The 13,826-nt window shown below is 33.7% G+C and overlaps 2 protein-coding genes across 2 annotated transcripts in view; both read left to right on the top strand.

The window, feature by feature from the left end:
- The window catches only part of LOC149417989 (uncharacterized), a 90,890-nt gene extending 78,269 nt beyond the window's left edge, over positions 1-12,621 (top strand). The window contains exons 5-6 of the mRNA XM_089639272.1: positions 10,392-10,593; positions 12,435-12,621. Of these exons, the coding sequence (XP_089495398.1) occupies positions 10,392-10,593; positions 12,435-12,547 (315 nt within the window). The 3' untranslated portion in view covers positions 12,548-12,621. The remainder of the gene's footprint in view (positions 1-10,391; positions 10,594-12,434) is intronic.
- LOC149417990 (uncharacterized) lies at positions 6,651-7,763 on the top strand. Its single transcript, XM_089639273.1, has 2 exons — positions 6,651-6,698; positions 7,249-7,763. The coding sequence occupies exons 1-2, from the start codon at positions 6,668-6,670 to the stop codon at positions 7,629-7,631; spliced, it is 414 nt and encodes a 137-aa protein (XP_089495399.1). The 5' UTR covers positions 6,651-6,667; the 3' UTR covers positions 7,632-7,763.
- Positions 12,622-13,826: the final 1,205 nt, after the last annotated feature.

The raw sequence follows: 13,826 nt of genomic DNA, 5'->3' as shown, positions 1-13,826 counted from the left end.
TCGATTTGTTCGCTTTTGGGAACATATCTTTTTTTTTTTTTTTTTTTTTTTTTTTTTTTAATTGTACAACAGAACATTCGTTCCAGTTAGAGTACAATTTTACAAACAGTATAATTTTACATCATATCAGCATTTGGGTAAGTGACTCTTCAATAATTGTTTTAGGTCGTTTAAAGAACAGTCATTTACATCCAAATTCTTTGCTAGTTCGTTCAACAGCACCACTCCCCTCGTCATGCTATGCTTTGCCAGGACGTCGGTTTTGCCTTTTGGTACTCTAAATAAGTCATGGTATCGACTTCGGCTGTAGTGGTCTGGTACATATAAATCATAGCATCCCAAGAGGAATGGGCTATCAATAAAATTGTTCCAAATTTTGAAAGATATAGTGGCTAGGCTTGCTTTCCGCCTAGTTTCCAGACTCACAGAATTGGTTTCCTCAAGTAAGTCGATATGGTGCATGAATCTGGGATAGGTTCCATGCGTCCGCATATAGACATACCTGAGGAATTTATTCTGGATTTGCTCTATCATTTCAATGTACTTCTGGTGATACGGTGCCCAAACATCGCTCGCATACTCCAGCTTGCTTCTCAGTAAGCCATCGAACAATGCTAACATAGCATCTTGGTTATTGAACTGCTTGCATGTCCTAATGACGAACCCAAGAAGTTTGTAGCAAGACTGAGTGAGCTGCGATATATGGCCAGAGAATTTCAGTTCGGGATCAAAGACGACACCGAGATCCTTTACGGAATTTACACGTGATAGTGTTTCGCCCTTTATCTTATAATCGTAAAGTATAGTGTTTAAAGAGCGAGTGTAAGACATAGTGACACATTTTTTTGTATTGAAATCTAATTTGTTTATCAACGACCATTCAGATAGTGCATCCAGATCAGCTTGCATTTTAAGACAGTCTTGTTGGGAGCTTATTTCCATTAGAATTTTAAGGTCATCTGCAAACAGTAGACATTTACTATTCTTAACATAGTTTTGGATGTCATTTATTAGTATTAGAAACAACAGCGGTCCGAGGTTAGACCCTTGAGGAATTCCAGATTTCGCTGAGAATGTTTTTGAATTATGTCCATTTACCGAAACAAATTGTTTTCTGGATTTTAAATATGATGAGAAATTTTGGTTTTAAAATTTAAAAAAAAAAAAATTTGGTCTTGTAGAAATCGTTGGGTCTTCCCAAGTGTTTTAGTGAGAAATACGATCCAAGCCGTTTAGAACGAGAAAACACTAAACTTTGTATTCAAATCGAAAAGATAACTTTAGAATAATTAAACTTTGCAAACCAAATGTTCCGAACGCAATTTGAGAAAAAAATTATGAAAGGTTGTAATTTTTTTATACACTATATGAAATGATAAAAAAACTGAACCTAGAATAATGTTAAAAATACATTTTTCTAATATAATTAAATCTTTTTTATTTTTTGCTGTCCGTAATTTTATTTCAGGGTTAAGACGAAAAAACGTAATGGGACCCATTTTTAAAACATTTAATATTTGCATTAAAAATATTTAAAAAATCAATAATTACAAGTTTTCTTCTAACAATAAAATTTTAAAGCTTATTTTATCACCTTGAGACAGCTTAGTTTTCAGATACGTTTAGAAATATTCCATTTATTGGGATTTTATTGCAAAGTGAAAATACTCACAAATTCTCAGACATTCAGGCAACGTCTTTGAAATATGCTTGAAGGCTTTAAAATTACGAGCGTTCCTCTGACAGTTGAAATAGATACTTAAAAAAAGTGTTATTTAATAAATGATACGATAAAATGTTTGAAACACCTTTATTAGTTAGACCCAACATATCATATTATACTGTTTACACTTTATACAAAATAACTACAATGCATTGGTCACCATGCAACAGGCAGTTGTCTAGTTCAATGTCTTAAAAATATCAATCATATACAATGCATTTCATAAATCAATTTATTTATTCATTCATAAAATGGTATATTTCAAGAATCCTCCACCGCTCATCCACTAAAGAATTCCCTTGTCGAGATGAGCAGCTTTACAATTAAATGTAATCAAATAAGTAAAATACATTGTTCAGGATCTCAACTTCACTCTCCTGACAGAGCAATCCGGCGTGGTACCACCAGATTCCAAAGGGAAGTGTGACTGGAGTAACTCTTCAATAATAACTCCAGCTCTTGAATATTGGTCTTTATTTAAGCAATAAAAAAGACCCGTAGGGCAGCTCATGTACGGTGAGCCCAGTATTGCTATCTCTCTCCGCGGTTTTATAAACCACATGTAGGTGAAAACCTGGCAGCTCTGCCGTTTTGCCAAAAACGACCCGCCCAAGACGGATGGTAACAAGAGAAGAAGGATTAAAAATCCGTGGCAATACGAAATTGCCCCGGCAATCGCTAACACAAAATAAATGTTGCCACACCCATTAGGGTGACAAGCACCAATATTCAGATTTCAGTACCTGAAATCTTAACACACATAATACATACATAGATGGATTATTATCAAATATGAGGTTTCTACGGTGATTTATGACAAAAGCCATGAGATGGTAATCCAAGATCATCACTCTCAGCTAGTATGGAATTAAACATATTTTATTTAAATAAATAAATAAAATATACACCAATAACCATATTAAAAAAACATTTATTTTTATGAAAAATCATATCATAAAATCTCTCAAACTAGTTGACTTCATCACTAAAATCAATTTTGACTTCAAAAATATAAAAACCCTTAGAACTCTTCACTGCTCCTTGGTTTGCCCCATCTCGAATATGCTTGTGTTATATGGTCTCTTTTTATGCTATCCATATTCGTCATATTGAGTCCGTTCAACATCGGTTCCTAAAAGGGATTGCTAGGAGGCTAGGATTAGAAAGATGCAATTACTCGTATTACAAAATTGAACAAATTCTAAACCTTTCTCCTTTAGAAGACCGTCGGAAAAAATCTGATGTCTTTTTGTTTCTTTAAAATTTCAACAATTTTATTGACTCACCTACATTACTAGAACTCATCTTATTTAATATACCTTTTCGTAGACTCAGAAATAAATAACTGCTCTTCCTCAATCAACACTCGACTAATTATGCTTATAATTCACCATTGTCCAGAATATGTAGAATGGTCAACTCACGTCAAGACCTTGATTTTTTTGGTATAAGTCAGAATGTTTTTTGTCGCTCACTATGCAATTGAAGATATATATCACTTTATTTTTAGCAAGGTCTTGACTTCACTTGACATTTCTATTTTCTTATGTTTTCCCTGTTTGTCTCTGCTTTTATATACCATCATTTACTTTTGCATTGTACATTGTCACAAATCTCGTGTCGCTTTGTGATATATTGGACCTAAGTCCGTTAATTAATTAATAAAATAAAATATATAAATTTATTCCGACTTGATTTTTATTAATACAATTGTTAATGGTATTATTGACAGCCCTGATCTATTAAGTCTAATAACATTCCATATACCTATAAACACTAGTCGATCCAAAGCTGTTTTTAATTACAACAAAAATATCAGAACTGAGTCATTTATGTAGATACTCGTTTATACCTAGATTGCATGAAGTTGGCAATGTTTTCTCAGAAGTAGTATATGTGTTCAACTGCACGGAATATAGTTAAGAAGGCTATAATAGCGTACCTCAAACATAATAATCAATGTCAGGAATGATAATATTCTTCTGCATGGCTCCTTGATATCTTATAGTATTAGCTAACGGTGACCGGATATAAAGATCACAATGATAATTCATCACATCTTTAAAAAGTTATATAAAGTCATGGAAAGTTATGAAACAAAAACATTATTAACTGGGTTAAGTAGGTTAGGTTGGGTTAAAAAAATATTATGTTCATCGTTTCTAATGACTTTATATCACTTTTTAAAAGTGTATTGAATTTTCACTTAACCACTTTTAGACATAACAATTTTTAACCTAGCCTAACGAAAAACGAAAAACGAAAATAAAACCTCGAAAGACGAAAAGATCTTAGAAAAAAATTCTCACACAATATGAAATAATATTTTAACGTTCTGGTACATCCAGCATTCTTGGAAATCAGAGAAGCGGAACAGAAGAGAATTACTAGCACGTTCGTCTCAATTAGTAAAGTAAATAAATAATAAAGTAGCAATGTACGTAAGCTAACACATCAGCGTAAATAAACAAATTGTTCGTCAAACAAACAACAAACTTCAGAGTTCCCGAGATATAAATAAAGATATCTTGCAAGGAAGGCACTCCTTTTTGGCATAACAAATTTAAAAGATTGGATTTTTTCACATCAAAGATAATTAATATTAATTAACTCGTGGCTCTTTTAAAGTTTCGTGGAAAAAACATAGTTAAATATATTTTATTTTTTACCGTAAGCTTTCATTAGATTATATTCTCCAAGGCATAACTACTTAGATTTCTGATTTAGTCAGCCTGTTTTCAGAAGAAATTTATTTATTTTTATTTTCCTCTGCTGCTAGGGAATTCCTGTGTCGAGATGAGCAGCTTTACAATTATATTTAATCAAATAAGTAAATTACATAATACATACATAAATAGATTATATCGAATTTGGGATTTCTAAGGTGATTTATCACAGAAGCTACGATATGGGTAATCCAAAATCACCATTCTCAGTTAGTATGGAAAAGGACTGCCGGCGGATGTTCCAAACTAGTTTAAAAATCTTTTTTGAGACCTTGAACATCGGTATGCACGTATTCATTCAAACGTGTCGTCTTAAAAATAAAATTCCTGTAAATATTATCATGTAATGAAAATATTTCTTTCCTCGTTTTGGTTACCGTTCGTTTCTGGAAGAAAGAAAAAATATGTTATGCCTTTTCCGATATTGTTATATTTTTACCAGATATATTTCACACTGCTACAGACATCTTCAGAATGGATATTATATAATATTAGGTTGACAGGCATAAATAAAACATTCTATATTAAGTACATAAATTATATAAAAAATCAACCTTTATGTTAATATAAAGATTGAACTTTATTTAATAAGAATTATGAAGAGATTGGAACAGAATAATACCCATTCGTGAGACGATGTATAAATTTGAATAAAAAAAGTATTGTCAAAAAGGCGAACGAAAATTACATCGTAATTTATTATATTACCTTTGTTAGTTGATTGCTTTAATTTATTATTTCATAAAAAAAACGTTATCAAAAATAAGTTTATAAATGATTATTGTAGAGGAATATAATCATGTTATAAATAAGGTTGCTTGGGTGATTCGACAGTCTTGAAACTGAATAAAATCACTCAGAAATCCTCGGAAGTGTTAAGCTAAGCGCGTTTATATACTAAACTTATAGAAGATTGTTTTTTTTATAATGCGAGTATTTGAGGAATTGTGTATTTGTGGAAATGTTAAATCTGAAAAGGGTTTTACTGGGATTTGAAAATTGGCAAGAACCATGACTTGTATAATATATTATTATGTATTTCAAAACACGTATGAACGGTAATGATAACCCAAATTCAAAGTACTTCCCTTTTTTCAAAATTGTGAGTACGCGTTTTGGATGATTCCCGAGTGTGCAGTTGAATTCAATTTTAGAATCTTTTAAAAAAATCTTGAGTTTTAAAAAAATCTTGAGTTTTAAAAAAATATTACGAAATTCAATTTAAAAATTGATCATTGTAAGTACGTAAGGAGAATTAATATATATAGCGGGTTTTATACGTGCAACAATAAAGCTAGCCGTTTAAGCTCTGCTTTATCGACGTTAAATATACCAACATACGATTATATGTTTATTACTTTATTAGATGACCATGGCAAATTAATTCCGCAGGTCAGGAGATAAAATCTGTGGTGTTATGGAAAAGGGAGATGAGTCAGTAAAATTGCGAAATGGAGTTAAATATGCCAGAAGAATCCTAATTTTTTTCTCTACACGGAAAAGAAAGATGAGTCCGCTCAAAAAATTAGTTTCCGAGTTATTAGCCGTTGTCATACAGAGACGAGTCATATTTTAAATAAATTAACACGCACTTGGAGATAACTCAAGTTGTCTCTGTATAACGAAATATATATTTTTAAATATTGACACGGAAAACAGAGTTAACTTTAATAATCGCTGTTTTCTGTGTTATCTATGGTTCATTCTGTGCTTTATGGTTACATGACGCCGCGGCTTGTTACATTTGACAGTTGTTGTTTCACTGGCGATTTGAATCATTCTTTCGGTCGCATTATCATTTTCTGTTGTTTATTATATATTTATATTTGGTACCGTGTGTTTTGAGGAGTTTTAAAGATGTTTAGTAAGCGAACGAGGTCAATAATAGCGCTTTCGAATGCAAATTCATCGCATGGTAAGATTTTTATATTATTTCTTCATGTTCTTTTGTGGTATTATGTTTGTATTAGATTCATCTCACTAAATTATTGACTAATTTATGAAATCCTATTAAATTTCAGATGTCACAAACGGACTTTTAGATGTTTCTACTGCTTCAAGTAGTTTAAATGGTGACCAAATCAGTGTCGCGAATAAGATGCAAGATATTATATTGTATGAAGACATGTCAGATGATGACAGCGTGGCCAGACAAATGAAAAATAGTAACCAGATCAGTTTTATAAATAACATGCAAAATATTATATTGCATGAAGACATGCCAAATGATGACAGCGTTCCTACTCCAGGTAAATCATTTAAATGATATTAGCCTAAAAGTTTGCTTTTGAAATACTCGTATAGTTGATGGTTTATTCCAAAAACACTTATTTGATGTATTCATTCAAACCATAAAGTAAGGTAAATTAATCAGTATTTCTTATTAAAGGAATATAATTATGTACCTACTTTAATTAAGTAACTGAATGCATTATTTGTTCATATGAAGCAATTACTTGGTGACGTGAAATTATAATTTAAAATAAAACAATGACTTGGTAAACACCATTTTTATTTATATACTTAATGCCAACTGGGTTTCGCTACAACCGTAGCTTCTTCAGGGCAGAAGTTACCCCTCAGGTGTAGGCAGAGAGCACGGACCACCAAACAACTCGGTCTTGGCACACATTCCATGCCTCGTTCACATTCATACAATGTCTCATACATGCTCTTCTATTATTCTGACTCTTGACATGGCCTGACTCAAGTATCTGATTCACTTGGTCGTGCCATGTATTTCTTAAAGCTATAGTATATAAAGCTGTAGATATTATAAATACTGATTTTATTTTATAGGTCCGTCTTCCAGTTATCCTCTCCAAGACTTACAGACGATAGTTCCAGATTATTCAAGTGATTTTAGCAACAGTGATATGGATGTAAGCTATAAACCCCCCAGTTCCAGTAATTCCAGCTACGATGGACCCAGTGCCTTCAACAATGCACTCCTTGGTGAAGCAACTACTGAAACTGAAGACACGCACCCTGGAAACCGAGGAAAATCTCTTTATTTATTAAGGAAAGAGATTAAAGAAAAACGTAATCGAGGTCTAAAATACAAATCTAAAACTGGGAAATTGGTCAAGGGTCGAGAAACGGAACGCTTAAGTGCTTGCCGTAAAAAATGCATGGATAAAGTGTCTTTTGAATATCAAAGTATATTATTTAATGAATACTAGGCACTAGGAACCTTCGACAAAAGAATTACGTTTATCTCATCCCTCATCACCGATGGGCCTAAGAAAACTATGCGGGTTAGAAATGTACCACCGAAGAAGAGGGAAATTAATCATAAATATCATATACGAGTTAACGGTGCCATTATCGAAATATGCAAAGGTTGCTTTAAAAAGATTTTTTGTGAAACAAACAAATTCATATGTACCGTCATTAAAAAGAGATGTACATCTGTTTCTGGGCTCCCGGTTTCTGACAAACGGGGAAGCAGTGTGCCTTCTACCAAGATATCGGATGACCGCATTCATCAAATTAAAAATCACATAAGAGAGTATCCTGCCTACGAGTCACATTACTCTAGAAGGGATACCTCTAAGAAGTATTTGCCCATTGGACTCACTTTAACCAAAATGTATTTTATGTATAAGGAAAAAGTAGAGGATCCGGTTTCCAGATCAATGTTCTCAAATGTGTTTCGTACAATGGGCTTATCATTTAAAAAACCTTCTCTGGATACGTGCAGTACGTGCGATTCGTATTCGATTCAGATGAAACTTGTACAAGAACCTGATTTATCGGTACTGAAGGCAAAATACGAAGCCCACAAGCAGGAAGCAGATTATGCATATTCTGCCAAGGCAAAAAATAAAGAAGAGTCGTCAGAGAGCAGAAGGACCTATTGCTTTGATTTGCAGCAGTGCCTCCCAACTCCCCTGCTACGTTCAAACATTGCCTTTTATAAACGTTCCTTGTGGACGTTTAATTTAACCATTTACTACTGCTTCTCAAATGAAACAACGTGTTACATGTGGCATGAATGTGAAGGTGGTCGAGGGGCTAATCAAATAGCGTCATGTTTGTATGATTTCATTCTTGCGATTCCACCACAAATAAATGAATTAACATTTTATTCAGATACCTGTGGTGGGCAAAATAAAAACAGCCATGTTGTTGCAATGTTTTTATGTGCTCTTCAAGCAAGACCAAACATAATCATACATCATAAATTTTTAGTCCCAGGCCACACTCACATGGAATGTGATTCCATTCATGCTATAATTGAGAGGAAAAAAAAAGCAACCGACATGAATATTCATTTACCAAGAGATTGGTACAATCTTGTAAGAACTGCTGGAAAAAAGAAATCGTTTACAGTAAAAATCATGACACATGAACATTTTTTAAACTTTGCTGGGCTATACCTATACAAGCGTTCATTGCAGCTGAAAAAAAACTGATGATGAAGGTAATCGATTTTTATTCCACGATATAAAATGGTTCATGTATAAAAACACAACCCCAGGAACTATACATTTTAAAAGGACTTTGCATATTGAAGACCCATTTAAAACTATTTCTTTTAAACGTAGGGGTAATGCAATCACCATTTTGAGCCCTGGAAAATGCTACAGTGGTCTTATTCCAATAAGCAAGGAAAAGAAAAAGGACATACTAAGTGTTTTTCATTTAGTGGATCCTGATTGCCATGATTTTTATAAAAAATTACCAGATGCTAGCAAAGTTCCGAATGTTGATCCAGACGGATATGAAGATGCCGGTGAATGAGTCCCCCAAATTATACTAATTAGAAATCTGTTGTATGTTTTGTTTATATTGGATGAGTATTACATGTCATTATAATAGGATACTTTTTTTTACTTTGCAATATCATTGTAAATTTATGTTAAAAATGTCGTTTTTTAACTAAATAAAATTATTCCAATACAAATTTCTGTGTCAATGATTATAAGTGCATCCTTCTTAAATAGGTAAATGATTTTTCCTTTATTAAGTTGAAAAATAACAGAAAAAAATAAGAAACATTTAAGACATAACTCATGTTTTATTCAAAATTAGGTCCAAACCTGACACGGAAAAGAGGAATGAGTCACGTAAAATTGTTAAAAATAGGTTTTTTCCAAATTTTCAAATACTCTTCTGTAGAATAAATATTTTCATTAATTATTGCATAAAAATATATTCCTAATTACAATTCTCAGATCTGGCAAAAAATCGAGAATACAAAATTGGCTCCCCTGTAAAATTGACTATTATTGACTCGTCTCCCTTTTCCAAAACACCACAGAAATAGTCCATACTGTCGGTGACGGAAATAACCATTAGGGATATGCAAAATAATGCTCTTTGTGACAGCATCCACTAATCAGTCTGAAGAAATTTCAAGCAATGTGCACATCCCTTTTGCCCCCTAGATGGTTCGTTCCGAGCACATACTCCCTTAGGTAGAAAAATATCAGAAATTTTTTCTGAACCTTTCCAACGTGAGGAAATACTTCACCTGGTTCTGGCTCCAAACCACCGACCCACTCTTAGGCCTACTAACCCGGGTGTACAGTATTATAAGAATCCGGGTGTCTCTAAGTTTCTCGTAGTGCATAGGACGAAACTCAATATTCTCAATGAAGTACTACAGGTTATTTCAATATAAGCCTGAAATATCAAACTAGGTACAATCAAACACGACACCCAGATCCTTCATAGTTTTTTGTACAATGCATACCGGTAAAACCAAGTATAACAGTGGCGCTGAACGATCAATTACGCTTGTTCTTTATAAGGTCATATTTTATTGGACTGACCGTGAAGATAAGGTAATGTGATCAAACTGGCAGCCAGCTTCTGCAATGAGTTTGCTATCAATGATGCTTTCAGAACGATACTATTTGTTATTCATCTCTATAGCGATATACCGAATTGCCGCTGACATGTGATTACACAGCTGATTTACCTTGTTTTCCCAGATAAGTCCCGGTCTCCTCCGCCACCAGCCAGTGGAGGATGGGCTGTACAAGGCGGAGCTGTCGGTGTCCTTGTTGCTCCTGCCCGATCACTACCTGGATGGTCCCCCCATTCTCAGGTGTCTGGCAAAGGTTATGCATCTCTACAGCGAGATGGCCGAGCTGCCGCTGCGAGAGAGCGATGGACCGCCACGACTTGGGAGAGGTAAGAAATATATAATTAATTGAAAAACGTTTAACAATGACGCAAATTCTTTGTCGACTTAAAATTTATTTGAAAGTAAAATCCGGAAAATTAAAATCTATTTTTAGGTTCTTTTCAGTGTGTATAACACAAATGTTCAAGATAATGCTCCTGTCTGAGAGAATTTATTGACATAATCAAGGTTATATTTAAATTGATGAGATTGGAATAAAAGTAAGATAGTACAATATCTGCAGGACCTGACAACATTAATATTCTTAATATTCATCGTTTATAATACATTGTAACTCACTTTCTTACGGCTATAATCGCGATATACTGAGATACAGTTAACTAATATGATATCTATATATAAGAATTATGACAAAGTAACACAATATAAATTATTATGTTACTTTGTTTAAAAGTTTAGAAATTTATAGAGTATACTCTATAAATTTCTAAACTTTTTAGTTAATTAAAAAGGGACAATTAATTGATCATATTAATACCATAATTGTTTATTTAACTTGTGTGGGTTTATCCCAGTTTAATTAATAGTTAAAAATCTTAGTATTTATCGAAACCATATATCCACGTCATTTTCTTCTCAATATACATACACTGATTTGGTTTGAGTATTTTTAAATTGGTTGAAACGTCAAATGGGTACAATTTCTCTCATTAAAACTCTAAATAATGTATATTAAAGGCAATCTACGAGGCGTATCCAGAAAGTAAGTGTACTGAGGCTCTAACGACCGAATTAATTTTATTTTCGACATATTGGCTACATTTACGTGTAGCCTGACTCTTCTCCTCTACAACGAGACAAGGTCAAGGTCAGTACGTTGAATAGTGTCGACGCGACAACACGTTTCGTGAAAAATGTCAATCCAATCTCCCGCCAAGTGCGAAATACGCGGCGTCATCCGTTATTTCGTTTGGAAGGAAAAACCTCCGTTTGAGGTTTATAATGAGGTGAAAACTGCATATGGTGATAAAGCTATGAATCGTACGAGTGTGTACAAGTGGTATCGCGAGTTTAAAAACGGTTCTCACCTCTTCACCCTCCGCCAAAAAGTTCATAACCACAATTACAGCCAAGAAAATCATGGCATCCGTGTTTTGGGACTGTCAAGGCATAATTTTGATTGAATATCTGCCGCAAGGGGAGACCATCAACTCTGCAAGATACTGTGAGACCCTAAAAAAATTGCGGAAGGTGATTCAAAACAAGAGGAGAGGCATGCTGTCAAAGGGAGTCAGCCTGCTGCACGACAATGCCAGACCACACACGGCCAACGCCACGAAGGAACTGCTTGCCTCGTTTAAATGGGATGTCCTGAACCACTCCGCGCATTCCCCTAACCTAGCACCTTCAGATTATTATTCCTTTACCTCCCTGAAGCTGTACATGGGTGGAAAAAGGTTTTCAACCGACGAGGGGGTAAAGGAGGAGGTGGAGAAGTGGACTAAGGGGTCGGCGGGAAACTACTTCGAGGAAGGCATCAAAAAGTTGATCCCCCGCTTCACCACCTTTTTTGAGAGGAATGGCGACTATGTCGAAAAAAAGCTTACATATGTAATACGGTAACCATGTAATTTTTTTGTTTCAATAAAATAATTTGTAACCTACAAAAATTCAGCACACTTACTTTCTGGCTACGCCTCGTACTAACGTGGATAGGGATAGTTAGTTACCTCAAAAACAGAAAGCTTGCAGACAAAACTTTATCAAACATTATCATATTCGTAAACGTTATATAAAAATTTACAAAACGTTATCATATTCATTCTCATGGACGTGTTCTTTACTGAAGTAAGATGCATTTAAAAGTAATGTATTGTTTTTATTCCAGTTACCTCCAGTTCAGCTGCCAAGCAGGTGTTGATGTCAGGTTACATTATAACCTTAGCATTATTATTTTCATGCATCTCCATTAACAAGGAACAGTGTTATGTTGTAAAATAAAATATTTAACGCAAGTAGCTTAGAAACAATGAATTTTATATATACTTATATGTGATTTTAGTTTTAAGAATTAATGTGATATATCTAATTGAGTGTTATAACGTAATAAAATATGATAACATAAGATATTAATATATGACTACATGAGTTTTAATCTTTCATTCCTATTAATGTTTTTTTTTTGAGTGATGATAATTAATCAGAACGTTGGGATTCGATTTGATATCGTATTAGAATACCAATTGCAAGAACACATTGAATCCATGGTATCCCAGTTTAAATGTATTATTTAGTGTGAATAATGTAAGTAAAAACACGGCGTCTTCCTAGAGAGTCTGAAGGAAGACACTGTGTTTTTAGTCACCACGGCAGAATAGCGCACAACAGTCATTAGTGCTCACAGAGCCAGTGGGACTATGTCATCCACAAGTGGGGTTTGTAGTGAGGTTGAAAGGACTGGGGAGGGGAAGGAGATGGGGAAGAAAAAGGTTGTTAGTCATCAAGGAGACCGGAAATTACCTGTTATCGTATCTGGTAAGAAATGCGATGTGGGCGTATTTTGTGATCCAAGAATCAGACCCATTGAACTGAGGATCATCATCAACAATTAAATTTTAATTTCGATCAAATGAAATGGCCATATTCGATTTCGAGCAGTATAAAAGAGACAGCCTCCGTGGCCGATAGGTAAGGCTCTTGACTAGCAATACGGGGGTCTTGGGCTCAAATTCCGGCGAGCGCAAGTTAATTTTACTTTTTTTTTTTTGTATTTCTTTGGCATTCACTATGTAACAATTTCTAGACATTTTTTGTTTTTAATGAGTTTTTATTATTCACAATGTACATTTGTTACGTATAAATTTTTTTATAAAATTAGCGACCGGTTTCGACACGTCCGTGTCATTAACTAGCTATTTTAAAACTAAATTTTTAAGTGCAGAAATATATTTACTTCATTAATTAATGTTCTTTCAGTTTTTTGTTCAATAATCCAGAGTTTCAGTACCACTAGCACTAGGAAGAGTGTACAACTTTTGTACATAATACTATAATTCAGGTTTTATTTTGCTACTGTTTACTATGTACATTGCTCTTCTATTAAAAGCATTTGCTTGTAGATGGAAGAGAAGTGTATATTTGAAAAAAAATAACATTATATTTATGTATTTGGATAGAAGAATAAAAATGTTAAGGAGGATATTGAATTATTGAAAAAATAGAATATTGTAGGATTAGTTGTATAATTTCCAGGTGTAAGTAGGTGAAGCAGTTTTTCTGT

This window comes from Hesperophylax consimilis, chromosome 14 (genome assembly GCF_061612785.1).
Source record: "Hesperophylax consimilis isolate HC1 chromosome 14, BYU_Hcon_1.0, whole genome shotgun sequence".
Taxonomy (NCBI): Eukaryota; Metazoa; Arthropoda; class Insecta; order Trichoptera; family Limnephilidae; genus Hesperophylax; species Hesperophylax consimilis.
This window is presented reverse-complemented; position numbering and strand designations above follow the sequence as displayed.